General features: G+C 43.5%; 1 protein-coding gene across 2 annotated transcripts in view; it reads left to right on the top strand.

Moving 5' to 3' along the window:
- The window catches only part of zgc:113531 (uncharacterized protein LOC541359 homolog), a 32,502-nt gene extending 18,924 nt beyond the window's left edge, over positions 1–13,578 (top strand). The window contains exons 3-5 of one of the 2 annotated variants that reach the window (XM_068037004.1): positions 3,337–3,472; positions 11,147–11,297; positions 11,427–13,578. In XM_068037004.1, the coding sequence (XP_067893105.1) occupies positions 3,337–3,472; positions 11,147–11,261 (251 nt within the window). In that variant the 3' untranslated portion in view covers positions 11,262–11,297; positions 11,427–13,578. Of the gene's footprint in view, positions 1–3,336; positions 3,518–11,146; positions 11,298–11,426 lie in introns of both variants that reach the window. The other variant, XM_068037003.1, reaches the window with a different exon arrangement.
- The last annotated feature ends 2,492 nt before the right edge of the window (positions 13,579–16,070 follow it).

The following is a 16,070-nucleotide window of genomic DNA, read 5'->3' as shown; positions in this document are numbered from 1 at the left end:
CTTGAATGTGTCGTGGATCAGACTAAATTGGCACTGCATGCAGATGACCATGAGGTCTGTCTGTCCGAGACTTTCCTTGGAAAGTTAGAAGACCCAGGGAATGAGTTAAATGGATATTCTCTTGCTGAGGCTCAGCAAGCTGACCCAGTATTGCGAGAAGTAGCACAGGCTGCCCAGTCTGAAAGTGAAGCAGAGGGAGTCCCTGACTGCTACTATTTAAAGAATGACGTACTGACGAGGAAATGGAGTTCTCTCCACAGACCTGAGAGCAAGGAGTGGACAGTGGTTTACCAGTTAGTGGTGCTGCAGAGGTACCGGCAAGAAATAGTAAGAAGGGCCCACGCGACTACAATGGCTGCACTTGCCAATATACGAAAGACCAAAGCCCTGTTACGACCAGGTGAGAAAGGGGTCTGGGGTTCCCTCTCAGCCTTCACTTGGTCTTACCGTAACAGGGTTTAATTTTAAACACACCGTGTTTTTAGCTCCCCCTTGGTGAATCCTTGTTCACTGCTTTCCAATTATAAGGCAAAGAAATAAGCCAAACAGGTTTTCTTAGGTTTAAAGAAGAAAGGTTGAACTTTATTAAATTTAAACTCTAATTCAGTTGACGCCTACACATACATGACGTGCCCACGTTAGCTTGCATACGCGATAAACACACATGCAGATAAAGACAGAAAAGGGCAGAAGAAATACAGTGGAAAAGTTTGAGGCAATATCTGAAGATGGTTTTGGTTACTGTTCTTCAAACACGTTGTAGATTCCTTGATTATAGGTAGGTCTTGCTTTTCATTGGGGCCCTGTATTGTTCTTAAACCTTGTTCGCTGTAGGAGACTTTTCTCTCTTGAGGTTTACGTCTTCACTGCATTTGGAGTTCGCTGAGAAAGAGATGGGAACAGACAGGAGAGGCTGTGGCGAGCCAGCCAGGAGAGGTCTTTACAGTCCAGGAGCAGACAGTCTCTCTCTCAAACTGTTCGTACAATTCAAAAAAACTCAGGTTGCCCAGCAGCTTAGTCATGTGACTAGCTGGTTTGACCACGTCTGTTTGTGGATTCGGCCATCTTAGCAGTCATCATGGAATGTGAGCTTCCTCACCTTGAAAGTCTGGTGATCAAAGTCCATTGTTGAATGTGTCAGGAAATGGTCCTTTATCTCCACAAGCACTGTCTGTTAGCATGCAATTTTTTTTCAGCCACGGTTGATCTGTTTAACAAGTCATTTCCTCGCTCCAGCAACAATGTTCATATGACAAAATAAATATGCCTCATTCTTGGCAGGTGGGGGTTTGTATGACAGCCTGCATATGGCAGCAGTTTGACTGGCCAAAACTGCACAAAGATGTGGTGGAATACTGCAGGAGTTGCCACATGTGCCAGGCTGAGGGGAAACCCCAACCTACAGTGAAACCTGCCCCCCTAAGTCCTGTACCAGTGTTAGGAGGACCCTCCATCAGAGGGCTGGTGAACTGTAAGGGACCCCTGCCAAGAACAAACGGGAACAGGCAGGCCCAAGGCTGGCAAAAGTTTAGAAGGGGAAGGGGAAAAAGTGACCAAGAGGGCAGGTTAAAGGTAGTCCGGGAGGAATCCTGGATGAAAACCCCTACTGTTCGGTCAGCCAACCCTGGAAAATTTAACAAGTTAGACCCCACATCCTCCTGTGTAAATTCAGATACTAGAAGCACCCCACCAGAGTTGCTAACAGCATTTACAGGAACTTGCAGAGACAAAGAAAGACTTCTAGGGGGCAGAAAAACTGTGAGGGTGATGTTTCACCTAGTCTAAGTGCCACAGGGGAGTGCAGTAGAGTTTGCACAAATACCTGCAGGCAGGAGTGCCCCAGAGGACAAAGGGATGATTAGCAAAGAATCCTCCCCCACAGTCAGAAAAAAAGAGAACCACCCGTCCACTGAAGACAAAAGCCTTTGCATGACTCTGCAAAGTATTGAAAGAGAGTTCAGGATAGACCCGTCCACTACTGACTTTTCTGAGGAAAACAAATTCCAACTTAGGGCTAATTAAATCTAAACCCCCCCCCACCTTGCAACCTCGCCAGGAACAAAGACCCTAGGCAGTCATGGAAATGGGCAAACTGAAGAAAAACTTCCCCAAAGAACCACATGTTTATTGGGATGCCAGAAAAGGGGTAGTTAAAGCAGCAGTGGTGCCAAGGAAAGACAGGATGTAATAAGTTTTAGGATTTATGAATGAATGTGAACGAATGAGAGAGAGACGCGTGCTTTTTTTCCTGTATCTTATATTTTCTCTCTCGACCCTTATTAATGAAATGCACTTTTCTCAAATTGCATTTCATTCCACTGGGCGTGGAGGTGTCATAAAGACCACACCTGCCAAGAATAATGAGACATATTAATTTCGTGATATGAACATTAATTTTAAACTGTTGCTGGACCGAGAAGATGACTTGTTTAAAGAAATCACAGCAGTGGCAAGAAATATTTGCATACTAAGAGACAGTTGCCTGGAGAGACAATAGAACTGCTCCCTGATCCAATGAACCCAAATGGATTTTGATGGCCAGACATTGAATGTGGAACAAGCCAGCATTCCATCCAACCTGTCTGGTTGATTTCTTTGCCTTACAATTGGAGAGCAGTGAACAAGGATTCACTGAGGGGGAGCTGAAAACACAGTGTTTTAAAAATTGAACCCTGTTATGGTCAAACCAAGCAAAGGCTGAGTGGGAGCCCCTAGACCCCTTTCTCACCTGGTTGTAACACATCTATAAGATGCAGCAACTTGCCAAGACTTGTTTGATGAGGCCTCCCAAACCCATAACCACCACTGGCTAGAAAGAGAAGGCCAGCAGCTGCAAGGGAACTTCACCTGCAAGCTCCCCTCCAAGACAATTTCTCACTTTTTGTCATGTTTTCTCATGCATGGACCCATTACAGCCTTATCTATTCACATTATTTTCTTTCTTTACTGCCTTTAATACTTCTCCGTATTGCCTGATTGAAGTAATCCTTTAATTGCTTAACAATTTCATGCCTTACAGATATTTCACCAACTCCCTGTGCTTGGAGTACCTTTGTCTCTTTTTCCTTACCCTCATGTTTTTCTGATTTTATGTAAGTGATTGCTTATCTTTCATTTTTCAGTGCTTTAGAAATGCCCGCCCAAAACGTTAACTTGTCTTATCTCTCCACAAATTCTGACTGATCCTTCTGTTTCTTTCCAGCTTTTAGTTTGTTTTCGTGGCTTTAATATGATTCTTTAATAGTTGTAACTTGATAAATTTAGTCTGCCATCTCAAATTCATAAATCAAAACTGAATAACTTGAACATTTTTTTCCTACTGTTGTAATTTTTAAGGTCCAAACTGTTACAGTGACTCCACTCAAAGTCACGTGATCCCAGGAGGGAGCACCATCTGGATTGACAAGTGCAACTACTGCCACTGCCATGATGGTCAGGATGTCGGATACTGGGAAGGCAATCGTGTAGCCAAGTGTGTGATGGTTCATCATTGCACTCTAAATGATGATCTCAATAAGTAACTATGAGATTGTAGACAGTGTTGATACTTTCACATCTCCTCAATTCTCTCTGCCTACTACTGGGCAGAATATTTGGTCATTGATGTTAAAAGTGCCATGAATCTATTATTGTAAACTGAAGTTTAATGAAATAGACAGCTGTGCACAATAATAACCTTTCCCATTATGACACTTCTACATGTTATACCCCGTTTCCTTATACTTCATGGTCTTCAGATAAGGTTCCTTTTTATAACATGGCACATTTACATACAGTAGGAACTGCCTGGTGGTGGTGGAGGGAGGAAGAGAAATCTCCACTGAATGTAAAGTTAATGACACACTGTTTGTCTGAATGGAATACATTGGACATAATATGGAACGTTCCCTGTAAGTTCAATGCTTGGAAAGGATGAGAGTAGTAAACTCTGTTGTGATGTTTGTGACTTATTCTGCATAAGCATTGCAATGGGAGATCCATTAGTACCTTAAAAGCCAATGAGAATTCTGTGGGAATTTCCCCCTCTCCAACAAATGAAAATTTGATGCTTCCAGCAGGGTGGTCCGTAACAATAATTTTGCCATAGTGAAAATAATGGGACCACAGCGGGAACCAAGAAAGCACTGGCCTTGCATCCACTGTTAAATATATACCACTTTGAAGCCAGTGGAATTAGTTTGTTGACTCAAAAACATTTTTCCTGTAGGTGGCTAACTATTTCTCTTTAGTGTTTAGAGTGAACAATGCTGAACAGAAAAAGACTCAATGGTCCATCCAGCCAGTTCCACACAACTATGATGCCCTGTGTATCACAATATATACATGCCCATTTTACCTGACAGCCATGTAATTTCCTGGGAGAGGCAAAAAAAAATTAAAAATCTAAGTCGATTAGGGGAAAAAATCTGGAAAATTCCTATCTGTTCCCCGCAGGTGATCAAAACTAATTCAGGAGACCAATCTGGCCCTGATTAATGTTATACAGTAACTATCTTATGTACAAGATGATCTCCGCCCAAGCCAGAAACAGGTCTATCTCGTGCTTGAAGGAATTCAGCAAAGCAGCATTGACAGCACAAGCTAGCAGCCTGTTCCACAGGTCCACTATTCTCTGGGTAAAGAACCATCCTTTAACATCTAATCTGGTTCTGTACTTACATAACTTGAGAATGTGACCCATGGCCCACTCTAATGTATTTAGTTGAAAACTGTCTAGACAAATAACAAACTCCAATTTGATTGGCATTTCTTTCAGATATGATTGATATGGTATGATTGAGCAAGTGCAGAAAATAATCAAAAAAGTTAATGGAATGCTAGCCTTTATATCTAGAGGATTGGAGTATAAAGACAGAGGTTATGCAGCAGCTGTATAAAACCCTGGTTAGACCCCACTTGGACTACTGTGAGCAGTTCTGGGCACCACACCTTAGGAAGGTTATATTGGCCTTGGAGGGAGTGCAATGTAGGTTTACAAGAATGATACCTGGACTACAGGGGTTAAGTTACAAGGAGAGATTACACAAAATTAGGCCTGTTTTCACTAGAATTTAGAAGGTTAAGGGGTGATCTGATTGAAATCTTCAAGATATTAACAGGAAAAGACAGGCTAGATAAAGATAAACTAGTTCCACTGGTTGGAGATTCTAAAACTAGGGGGCATAGTCTAAAAATTAGGAGCAGACTGTTCGGGAGAGATGTTAGGAAGCACTTCTTCACACAAAGGGTGGTAGAGGTTTGGAACTCTCTCCCACAAACAGCAATTGAAACTAGAACTGTTGTTAATTTTAAATCTGAGATAGATAGATTTCTGTTAAGCAAAGATATTAAGGGATATGGGCCAAAGGCAGGTATATGGAGTTAGGCCGCGGATCAGCCAAGATCACACTGAATGGCGGGACAGGTTCGAGGGGCTGAATGGCCTACTCCTGTTCCTATCTTCCTATGGTTTGTGTTCTAATTGATCACTTTTGGTTTCAGTCACGAAGGGGAAAGGTGCGTACAGCAACTGATTTTCATTCCGAGCTGCAAAGAAGCTTAAGCTCCACTAACTGTATAATTACTGATTTGGGATCAAGTCAAGGTTCCTCCTGTCAATCGGTATTTTCATTGAAGTCAAAATTAGCATTAATTCAGATCTGTGCACCTTTCAATCAACTGCTGAACTAAGAATTGGCATATAGCATTGATTAATATAGTAGACTCCCATCGCAATGCTCATGATGATATGGTATACATAGAAAATTTAGAAACATAGAAAATTTATGGCGCAGAAGGCAGCCATTAGGTGCATTATGCCTGAGCTGGCTGAAAAAGTGTTATCAAGCTTAATCCCACTTTCCAGATCTTGTTCGGTAACCCTGCAGGTTATGGCAATTCAAGTGTATATCCAAGTATTTCTTAAATGTGATGAGGGTTTTGTCCTCTACCACAGTTTCAGACAGTGACTCCCACCACTCTCTGGATGAAACTGTTCTCCTCAACTCACATCTAATCCTGCTACCAATTACTTTAAATCTATGCCCCCAGTTAGTAACCTCTGTGCTAATGGAATTAGATCCTTCCTATCCACTCTATCTAGGTCCCTCGCAATTTTATAAGCCTCAATTAAATCTCCCCTCAGCCTCCTCTGCTCCAAAGAAATGACCCCAACCTACCCAGTCTTTCCTCATAGCTAAAATTCTCCATTCCTGGAAACATTCTTATAAATCTCCTATGTACCCTCTCTGGTGCAATCATATCCTTCCTGTAAAAGTTTATAAAAATATGGTGAGACAGTGTATACATGCATATGGGTATGGTGTTTATTAATAGGTTCTTGGGGAACTTGAACCAGTAGAAATGTGCAATAACAGTACTATGGACATGTTTTGTAGGTGATGCATGCCATATGCAAGACCTTTGATATGCTATTTAGATTTTCTGTGCAGTTGCTCAGAGGTAGTTCAGAGTCAGGAAGCAGCCAGCTAGGGAATAGTGCATGAGATGTGAAGCAGAGCAGTCAAATGGAAAATGAAGCAGGCACCAGGTAGAAGGGTGATATAGGAATAGGAGCAGGGAAGGTGTGGTGCATGGCATGAATTGAAGAAGGAATAAAGAGGAATCAGATTCTTGTTATTGAGAAACTGGGAGCATCAAGATCTGAGGCGTGAAGTGGGCAGAAGCATTCTTTGGAAAGAAAAGTAAGAAAGAACTTATGTTTAGATAACACCTGTTACAACCTTGGGACATCAGAAAGCACTTCAGAAACTAGTGAATTATTTTGAAGTGTTATCACTGTTGCTGTGTGGGGAAATGCAGCAGCTAATTTGTGCACAGCAATATCCTACGAAGATCAATGAGATAACTAGTTAATATGTTTTATTTGCTATTAGTGGCAGCCATGGCTCAGTAGGTAGCACTCTTGCCTCTGAGTCACAAGGTTCCTGGTTTCAAAGCCTCATGTGAGGGATTGAGCACTGAAATGAAGGCTGATACTTCAATACTGAGGGAATGCTGCACTGTCAGAGGTGTTATTTTTCAGATGTGATGTTAAACTGAGGCCCCATCTGCCTGCTTGGGTGGATGTAAAAGATCCCACAGCACTATTTCAAAGAGCAGAACAGTCACTTTATTGGCTGTAAAGTGCTTTGAGATGTCTGGTGGTCCTGAACAGTGCTATACAAATGCAAGTTTTTTGTCTTCATTAGTTGTGGGATTAATGTTAGTTAGAGCAAGGGGAGAAGACCCCTGCTTTTCTATGAATAATATCAGGATATTTTGCATCCACTTTTATGGTGGATAGTGCTACTTAATATCTCCTTAGTACTGCACTCAAGTGTCAGTCTAGATTTCACATTCAAGTGCATCGAATGGAGTATGAACCCACAACCTTAAGATTCAAGAGGCAAGAATGCCAATACTGAACCAAGCTGACACTAATGGATGTAGTCCGAGGCTGAAGGAGTTGTTGGTTTGAACCTGGGCTGGAGGCTGGTGAGAGCAACAGGGTTGGCTCTGTATAACAATTAGCATGTTTGCACTATTGCTTTTTATATATCTGTGCTCTTATACATAGTCAGTTACATTGTTTTTCCTATCAGAGTTCTTCAGTTAGTTGTTTAAAAGTAAATGCTTTCATTGCTTTTATACGAAGAAAAATCACAACAACCTTCAAAGGTAATTTCCCTTCTCGTTGAATGTCTTGGTGCAGCTTCGCTGATAGCTGATGCAGTCACAACTGTGGGAAGCCCATAGGTGTGGGGGCAGGGGGCAGGGATAAAAAGTCACAGCTAGATGAAGGGATTCAGTGGTTTTAATAATGACCATCAATTATTTTCCATTGCTGGACAGCAAAGGGACAGGGCTTAGAACCAGCAAGTTTCAGGATGTCCTGTGAATAGCCAGTCTTTCTGATAATTATGCATTTAAAAATTATTTGGTGTGTTATGTACCTGCTCCCTACTTCAAAATGTGGAATGTTCATTGGACTCAGAATGAAGGCAGTCTTCCATGCTATCTGGGAGCTGTGGTCCATAGTTTGCTTGCAAAGAATGACATTCTGTAAGTTGTAGTCTGCTTCCTGGTTAAATGTTTTCATTCAGGGTAAGTTATAGCCAGCAGTCATTGCTGCAGAATGCCCCACGAATCTAAGTTTCACAATCCTGGAAGAGGGATAGACTGCTGGAGGGAAACTTGGTTGGAGAGATTTCAGATACAGAAAAGCTGACTGTCTGAGCTGTTTTAATTTTGTTAAATTATGTTTTTTTGTGCATCAATTAGGTTAAAAACCTTAATTTTAGTACCATATATTCATGATACTGATTAAACAAGATGGTGGCCGAAGGGTTTATCAAAACTATTGTGTTTTCATTGGCTTCAATTGCTTGTTATTTTATTGGTGTCCGTTTGTTGATTCCTGATTGGTAGTTTTGCACTTCCTTGGTACACATTGGATTGGTAGTTTTACTAGCTGCTTGCTATTTGTTCATTGGTATGTGCCCTTATTATTTTTATTTTTTGCTTGTTTTATTAAACGTATATTTGAGATAACCGTGATTTTTCTGCCTAAAAGTGTGGCCTCTTTTGTGAATCTGCACCATATTCAAATCAAGACTATATCATATTTGAGTAAAATGATTTTATGGTTCTACACCATGTGGATTTGCTCTGAAAGAAGCAGTTGCTACTTGGAAAAAACGTGTTCTTAGAGGAACTGGTAGGCCTTGAGGTTTTGGGCAGCATATTCAACCCATCGTTTGGAGCAACAACTGGAAAAGTAGGTTTATATGTGGTGGAGAACAGGGATGTGGGCGGGATTGTTCTAATATCTTTATTTTTTCAAGTAACAATTGCTCTTTTCAGAGCAAATTCACATCGTGTAAAACAGTAAAATCGTCTTACTCAACGTTACCGCTCTCCCCATGAAAACCTTCAAGCAACTCATATCATATTTCCTATATTTCCATATCATATGACTGTCAAATTAAAAATCAAGCTATATACCTTTAAGGAGAACCATCTTTACCTTACCAACCTTTATCTCCATCTCGCTACCTGCTGGAATTCAATCCAATATTGGTCTCATGAAAAGTGGATTTGGAAATATTACTGGGCTCTTAGTTTCAGTAATTCTGAATTTAACAACAAACAAAAGTGAAGCTCATGTTGTACAAAATCTTGGTACGGAGGCAAAAAAGAAAAAATTCATTCTCATTTCCCATGTAAAGTTATGTTTCCTATTTTTGTGAGGGCGTTTCTGTTTCACAGTATTTGATTCTTGTAACCAATACAAAAGATACCAAAAAAAAGAAACATAATAATCTTTGTGGTTTGCTGTAGTGCACTATAAAATACATCTCTGTGTAAAACTTTTGTGCTTACCATTTTGGTTACAAACTACAAAGAACACACACTATGAGTTTTATGGTAATCAGTTGCAAAAATTTATTTTTAAAACTGGGCTTGTGTTAGTTTACAGGGAAACAACAGATTCGCTGAGCCACTGATGTTACTGTCTTACTTTCAAGAATTCAATCTTGGTTGCACTGCCTTGCATGCTCACCTGTTATACTTTCCTGGAAGGAGATCAGCAAAATAACAGACCTTTACACTGGTCTGCACTCTAATCAATCAGTATGGATGTTAAAGTGTAACCAGGGATAGCCTCCTTTTGATGATTTTCTGTTGCTTTCTTCCATTGACCAGAGACTTCCTTTCGCTCAACTGTTGTATGACCAAGCTGAAATCATAGAGTTTGTTCTGTTTAAGGCCAAATATTAAAGAAAAAGCCTAAATAACAGAATATATACATGTGATAATGTTGGAAGGCTAGAAATTAATACTGGCCTGGTGAATAGAAGCCAGTACATTTAGCAATAGGAGAGCCAGAGCGGGAATGTGACTGATCTAACAGAGCAGAAAGTTCCAACCATGATGTGTGTTCAATGTCGCATGGTATATGTATGGGAAACTTTTAATCTAGACCAGTTCAGTCAACATCTATATATGTATACACAGTAATATTTTTATCTTTTAATTACTATTATGTTGGTGCACCAGTCGTTTTTACTGCAAAATGGAATGTTTTTTCTGTTCTGTTTTTGGTTTTGCTGCATATGGTTCTGCAGTTATCACCACAAAAGCAAATTCCAAAGAAAATTGTGTACTTGATCCCATTGTTTAAACAGTGTGGCCATATTGCCCAATATTAGGCTGTAGTTCTGCCTTGAAATGGGTGCACAAATTTGTCACCTTTGTTTTAAAATATCACCAGTTCTCAAAAATTAGTTTTAAAAAATGTATAATGCAATAGTAACACATTGGGCTGTAATTTATGGTCCTGCTGCTGAAATCGGTGGCGGGCTCAAAAATTGGTGGCCCGCCTATGTGGGCCGCATATCGCTGAGCCATTGCGATATTCAGTGCGGCAGCTCATTAGCATGCCTGGATCGTGCTGTCCCCCCGAACCCACGCCCCGCCCCCGTGACATGAACAGAATCAGTTGACAGGTCAGCGGCTGCCGGTTGCCATATTTAAATGGCAGCTAGCCCTGCATTAATTCCAATTCTGCAGCTGCAGCCGAAGACAGAATAATTGTTCCAGAAACTTCTACAAACCAAGGTCCCTGAAACTTTGACAAAATGGCAGAGGCGCGATCCAGGGTCACCCCACGGTTCAGCGATGCCTCCCTGCTCAGTCTCCTCCAGGCTGTATGGGCAAGGTGGGAGGTCCTTTTCCCAGCGATGGTAAAAAGAAGCCCTCCCGCCTGGGCAAGCAAGCCTGGATGGAGGTAGCAGACGATGTTAGTTGCCAGGGGGCCATCCGCTGGGACTGGCTGCAGTGCTGCAAGGGGGAACGATCTCTTGTCCTCTGCAAAGGTAAGTGGCACTTTGTTGCATGGCTCCGCTGAACCTGGGTGGCCCCACACAGAGTGGCACATGTATGCCACAGCCATGCCAAAGACAGGGAGGAATGATGCTCCATGAATGACTGCAAGTATGAAAGAACTCACCCTTGTTTGCTGCTCAGAGCATGGCACCTACATGACAGGCTCAGTCAATAGTACAGACCGAGCTTCCCCCACCTTTGGGTCCAGGACCCCTGTTGTGACACGTGCTGTGTTGTTGTGTGGCAATATTCAATATCTGCCTCCTTGCTCCTCCAGGTTAGGAGGGTCCACAATGTGTGTCAGGCATCCAGGACAGGTGGAGGGGTGCCTGATCTACGTCTGCTCACACAGGCCGAAGAGGAGGTCCTGGAACTGGCAGCCATCCATGTAGAATGTGTCGTTGCAGAAGTGGAGTTCTGGGTCCCAGGTGAACAGACAGCCATTTGATATACATAATGCTGACTTAGCACATTGTATTGTTTGAGACAATGCTGTCATAATCATTACATGCACACCATAAAGACTGACACTGTGCTGTTCACATTGTGTCTTGCAGGTCAACGCTCCAGATCCAGCCTGTAGGCAACGGAGTCCTCCTGCACCTCTGAGGAAGAGACAACCTCAGAGGACGCAGTGTCCCTTGACACTCCCGTACCTTTCACCAGCGCAAATACAGTCACCTTGGAGTCTGGGTCACAAGCTGGTGAAAGCACCACACATGCACCCGAGCAGCTGATGAGGCTGAGACAGTTGAGGCCCCTGACAATCGGAGGGCTGTGAGTGTCCAGGCCCATGTTGAGCCCCAGGCTGCAGATGACCCTCTGTTGTCGACAGCACGGGGCATGCTGGAGCTGCAGCAACAATCATGGCAACATCTGGCGGAGATGCCACAGGCCATGCGCAGCCTTGAGCAGATGGTGGGGGAGTCCATCCAGGCCATGATAGCTGCCATATCCCAGGTATTTGAGCACATGACTTCATCCATGGAGAGGACAGCGGCCCTCTTGGAGAGCCAGATTCCAATGCTCTGTGCTGACCTGCAAACCCTCGCCGTGGCCATGAGCTGCATGCAGCATTGGCAAGGCGAGAGAGGGACCAGGGCATGGAGACTGTCCCTGCCTCTGGTCCTTCCCGGGAGAGCAGTGGGGTTTTGATGAACCTTGAGAGGGAGGAGCCAAGCCTGCGCATCATATCTGGGGTCCCCCAGGTGATTCCAATGGGGCCACCGGCTCCTCAGCCCCTCCTCCGGTGAGTCAAGCTCCAGCAGCCGCGACATCTGAGGAAAGCGCTGCACTGACACAGGAGGCTCCCAGCCAGCCAGGGCCCTCCAAGCCTCGTGTGCCCAGAAAACGACCGCCCAAGTCATCCAAAGCCAAAGGGCAGTCTGAGCAGCAGCCTTCCTCCAGTCAAGCTGCTAGCGCAGAAGTCACACTGTGAAGGAGCACCCGCAAACGTCTTAAAAAAACACCGTGACACAAATGGGCCTGCACGGGTGACACTCCATTGTATAATATGCTGTCACAAAATCTGCTTCACTAATGTGTTTCATTTTTACTGTGGGAATGACGTGTGCCAGCATGTACCGATCATGTCTCCTCCCATTACATCATTGGCCTGAGAGAACTGCCAATGTGTGGAATAACATTATTGCCCTGCCAGTATTACTCATGTGCCTCTCCTCAGATACAGTCACATGGATAATGGCTCAGTCAGCTGCTGCCAGTAATAGTGGAGACAAAGATGTTACAGATGCAGACAACTACACAACAGGTGAATGAGGGTGATGTGTAGAGCACATGATACACTTCAGGGTCTGGAGAAGCATTAATCAATGAGGCGTTGTCATGCATCCCTTGCTTGCTGCTCGCCCTGCATGCATTGCCCGGTTGCTACTCATCCTCCCATGCGCATTTCTTGCTGCAAGCCTTCTGTGTCCTCATCATCTGAGGAGGAGTCCTGCTCACATTTCTCCTCATCCTGCAACGTCTCCTCCCTATTTAGTGCAAAATTGCATAGAGCACAACAAAGAGCAGCTATACAAGCAACCCTTTCTGGTGTGTACCGCAGGGTCCCACCTGATCTATCCAGGTAGCGGAAGCGCAGCTACAGCATGTTCAATGGTGGCTCTTGTCACGCTGTGGCAGGTGTTGTATCTTTCCTCTGCATCACTGATGGGGTTTCTTACCAGTGTCAGGAGCCATGTCTGCAAGGGCTAGCCCTTGTCTCCAAGAATCCACACCTTGATCTGAGCCAGTTCAGTGAACAGCAACGGCACCTGGGACTGGCACAGGATGAAGGCATCATGGCAGCTGCCTGGAAAGCGGGCACAGACTTGCATAAAGTGCTTATGGTGATCACATACTAGCTGCAAGTTGAGTGAGTGGAAGCCGTTTCAGTTGAGGTATGCAGCTGGTGGCCTGGCGGGAGCCTTGATGGCCACATGGGTGCAGTCTATGACCCCTTGCACCTGTGGGAATCCCGCGATAGAGCCAAATCCGATAAATCCTGACTCTCAGGGTCCGTCCTGAAGCGGACATAGTCACCGGCCCTCTGGTACAGGGCAACGGTGACCTCCGCAGTCACCTCTGATACTGGCGCTCAGGCATCTGCAGGTATGTCATGCGGGACCTGTAGACGTGAAGCATTCTGTCAGCTTGATTATATTCATTTTTTAGGTTTCAGTGGCTGGTTCACTTGATACAATGTAATGGCTGTGACATAGGTTTTTTTCTCTTTCCTGTCTTGGAATAAAATAGATTTTTAAAAAAAGCTCTCAAAATGGAATCAGTAGTTTTATTTAAAAACTAGTGTATTGATTCAAGACAAAATGGCTATAAAATACTGTAATAGAGCAAAATACCCATGATATGCTGATGGTTTAACTGCAAAGTTGTTAGGGTTTATGTTTCACCTGAACGCTTCCTTCTTTCTTTTGAGATCTTTGTTGAACCTCTTTAGAAAAAGTGTAACACCTATTTTCTATTGTGTTGACATCTAGCCATGGACACAAACACAGCACCATATGTAAACATTGTAAAGGTTGTGGAAACAGAAAGATTTGGGGATGTACAGGTGGGGGGACAGGGACATCCTGCTGTTAAGTACCAAGATGCTGCCATCCAGGACCTTCAGCAGACCTCACCTGCTAAAGTTTGCAGGCAGGGGAGGTGCCTCTGTTTTCCATCCAATTGGCAGGTCCCTGTGCCACGAGAGTCACATCTAGAGCATCTGCTCCAGGATAGAGCCGGGAAAGTCTGGCAATAGTTGCTGAGTTGAGGGTGGTTGGACCAACTGGACAGAATAGGAAACTACACACACATTTTTAACAATAATCATTCCTTTTTGGGGGTCCGGTCCATAATCCTGCCCAGGACCCACTTCATGGTCCATGTGATATCTCTGGTGAGGTGTACTTCCGCTAACCCTGCGGCAGTTCCTTCTGAGGGTTGGGGACGTAGCAACTGCTGATACCGGTAATCTCTGCCTGGCTGTACCTTCTGTTGTACCAAAGTTTAGGGCAAAGGTAAGCTAGCATAGTGGTTGGTTTACTGGACTAGTAATCCAAAGGTCTCAACTAATGATACAGAGACATGTGTTCAAATCCCACCAGTTCAGGAATTTAAATTCAGTCAATTAAATGAATCTGGAATAAAAAGCTGATATCAGTAATGGTGGTCAGATTGCCATAAAAACTCAACTGGTTCACTGATGTCCTTTAGAGAAGGAAATCTGCTGTCCTTACCTTGTCTGGCCTACATGTAACTCCAGACCCACAGCAATGTAATTGACTCTTAACTGCCCTCTGAAATTGCATCTCAAGCCATTCATTTGTACCAACCTACCAAAACAAAGTATAAGAAGAATAAAACTGGACTGATCACATGGCATTGACCTAGGCATTTGATTCAGACATAACAAAGGCACAGTCGACACAAGGTCCTCCTCACTAAGATGTGGAGACTTGTGCCAAAATTGGGAGAGCTGATCCAGAGACTAGTCAAGCAACAGCTCGACATACATCTGATTCTGTGAATATGACTTTAAGGCAACATCCCAGGCTCCTCTATCACCATCCCTTGGTGTATTCGGGCCCACCAGCAGGACAGAACCATCAGAGGTGATGGCACAGTCATATACTGTCAGGAGGGAATGGCCCTGGGAGCCCTCAACATTAACTTATGGCATCAGATCAAACATGGGTAAGGAAATCCTCTGCTGATTACCACCTACCAACCTCGTTCAACCTATGTATCAGTACTCCTCCATCTTGAACGACACTTGGAAGAAGCTCTGAGGGCAGCACGGGCAAAGAAAGTATTCAGGATGGGGAACATCAATGTCATCACCAACTATTACTTTGTCACCATCACTATTGCAAGCTGGCTGACTCTTGAATGATGTAATTGTCAGACTGGGCCTGCAGCAGGTGTTGAGAGATCCAAACGAGGGAAAACTCTACTTGAACCCATCCTCACCAACCTACATGTCACAGATGTATTTGTCCATGACAGTATTGGTAGGAGTGACCACTGCACAGTCCTTATAGAGACAAAGTCCCATTTTCATACTGATGACACCCTCCATCATGTTGTGTGCCACTACCACCATGCTAAATGGGACAGATTCAGAACAGATCTGGCAGCTCAAAACTGAACATCCATGAGGCGCTGTGGGCCATCAGCAGCAGCAAAATTGTATCCTCCAACAGTCTGTAAACTCATGGTTTGGCATTTCCCTCACTCTACCATTGCCATCAAGCCAGGGGACCAATATTGGTTCAGTGAGGTGTAGAAGAGCATGTCAAGAGCAGCAGCAGGCATACCTATGAAGTGATTTATGACTTTAATCCCTTATAGGGACGAACCCAATTCAGGCGTACATCCCTACGAATCTCCCTTAATTAAGTTCAAAACAGAAAAATTCTTATAGACACTTATTTGGGTCCAAAGAATTGAACTAGTTTTCCCTCAAAGAAAGAAAACTAACAGAATATTACCATCTTTCAGATAGCCTATTTTTAATAATTATGGCTAAGTCATAAATATTCCAGATATTATAAGGGTCTGGGAAATGCTCCAATATGTATCTCTCCACTTAAAGAGACACAGAGAGGGGGTTCTTGTAGTTGTATACAGAATGCTACGAGACAATTTATTAACTTTTATATATTTATTAAAGAATTGAACATGCAATACACTTT

The sequence above is a fragment of the Heterodontus francisci genome, chromosome 8 (genome assembly GCF_036365525.1).
Source record: "Heterodontus francisci isolate sHetFra1 chromosome 8, sHetFra1.hap1, whole genome shotgun sequence".
Classification (NCBI taxonomy): domain Eukaryota; kingdom Metazoa; phylum Chordata; class Chondrichthyes; order Heterodontiformes; family Heterodontidae; genus Heterodontus; species Heterodontus francisci.
This window is presented reverse-complemented; position numbering and strand designations above follow the sequence as displayed.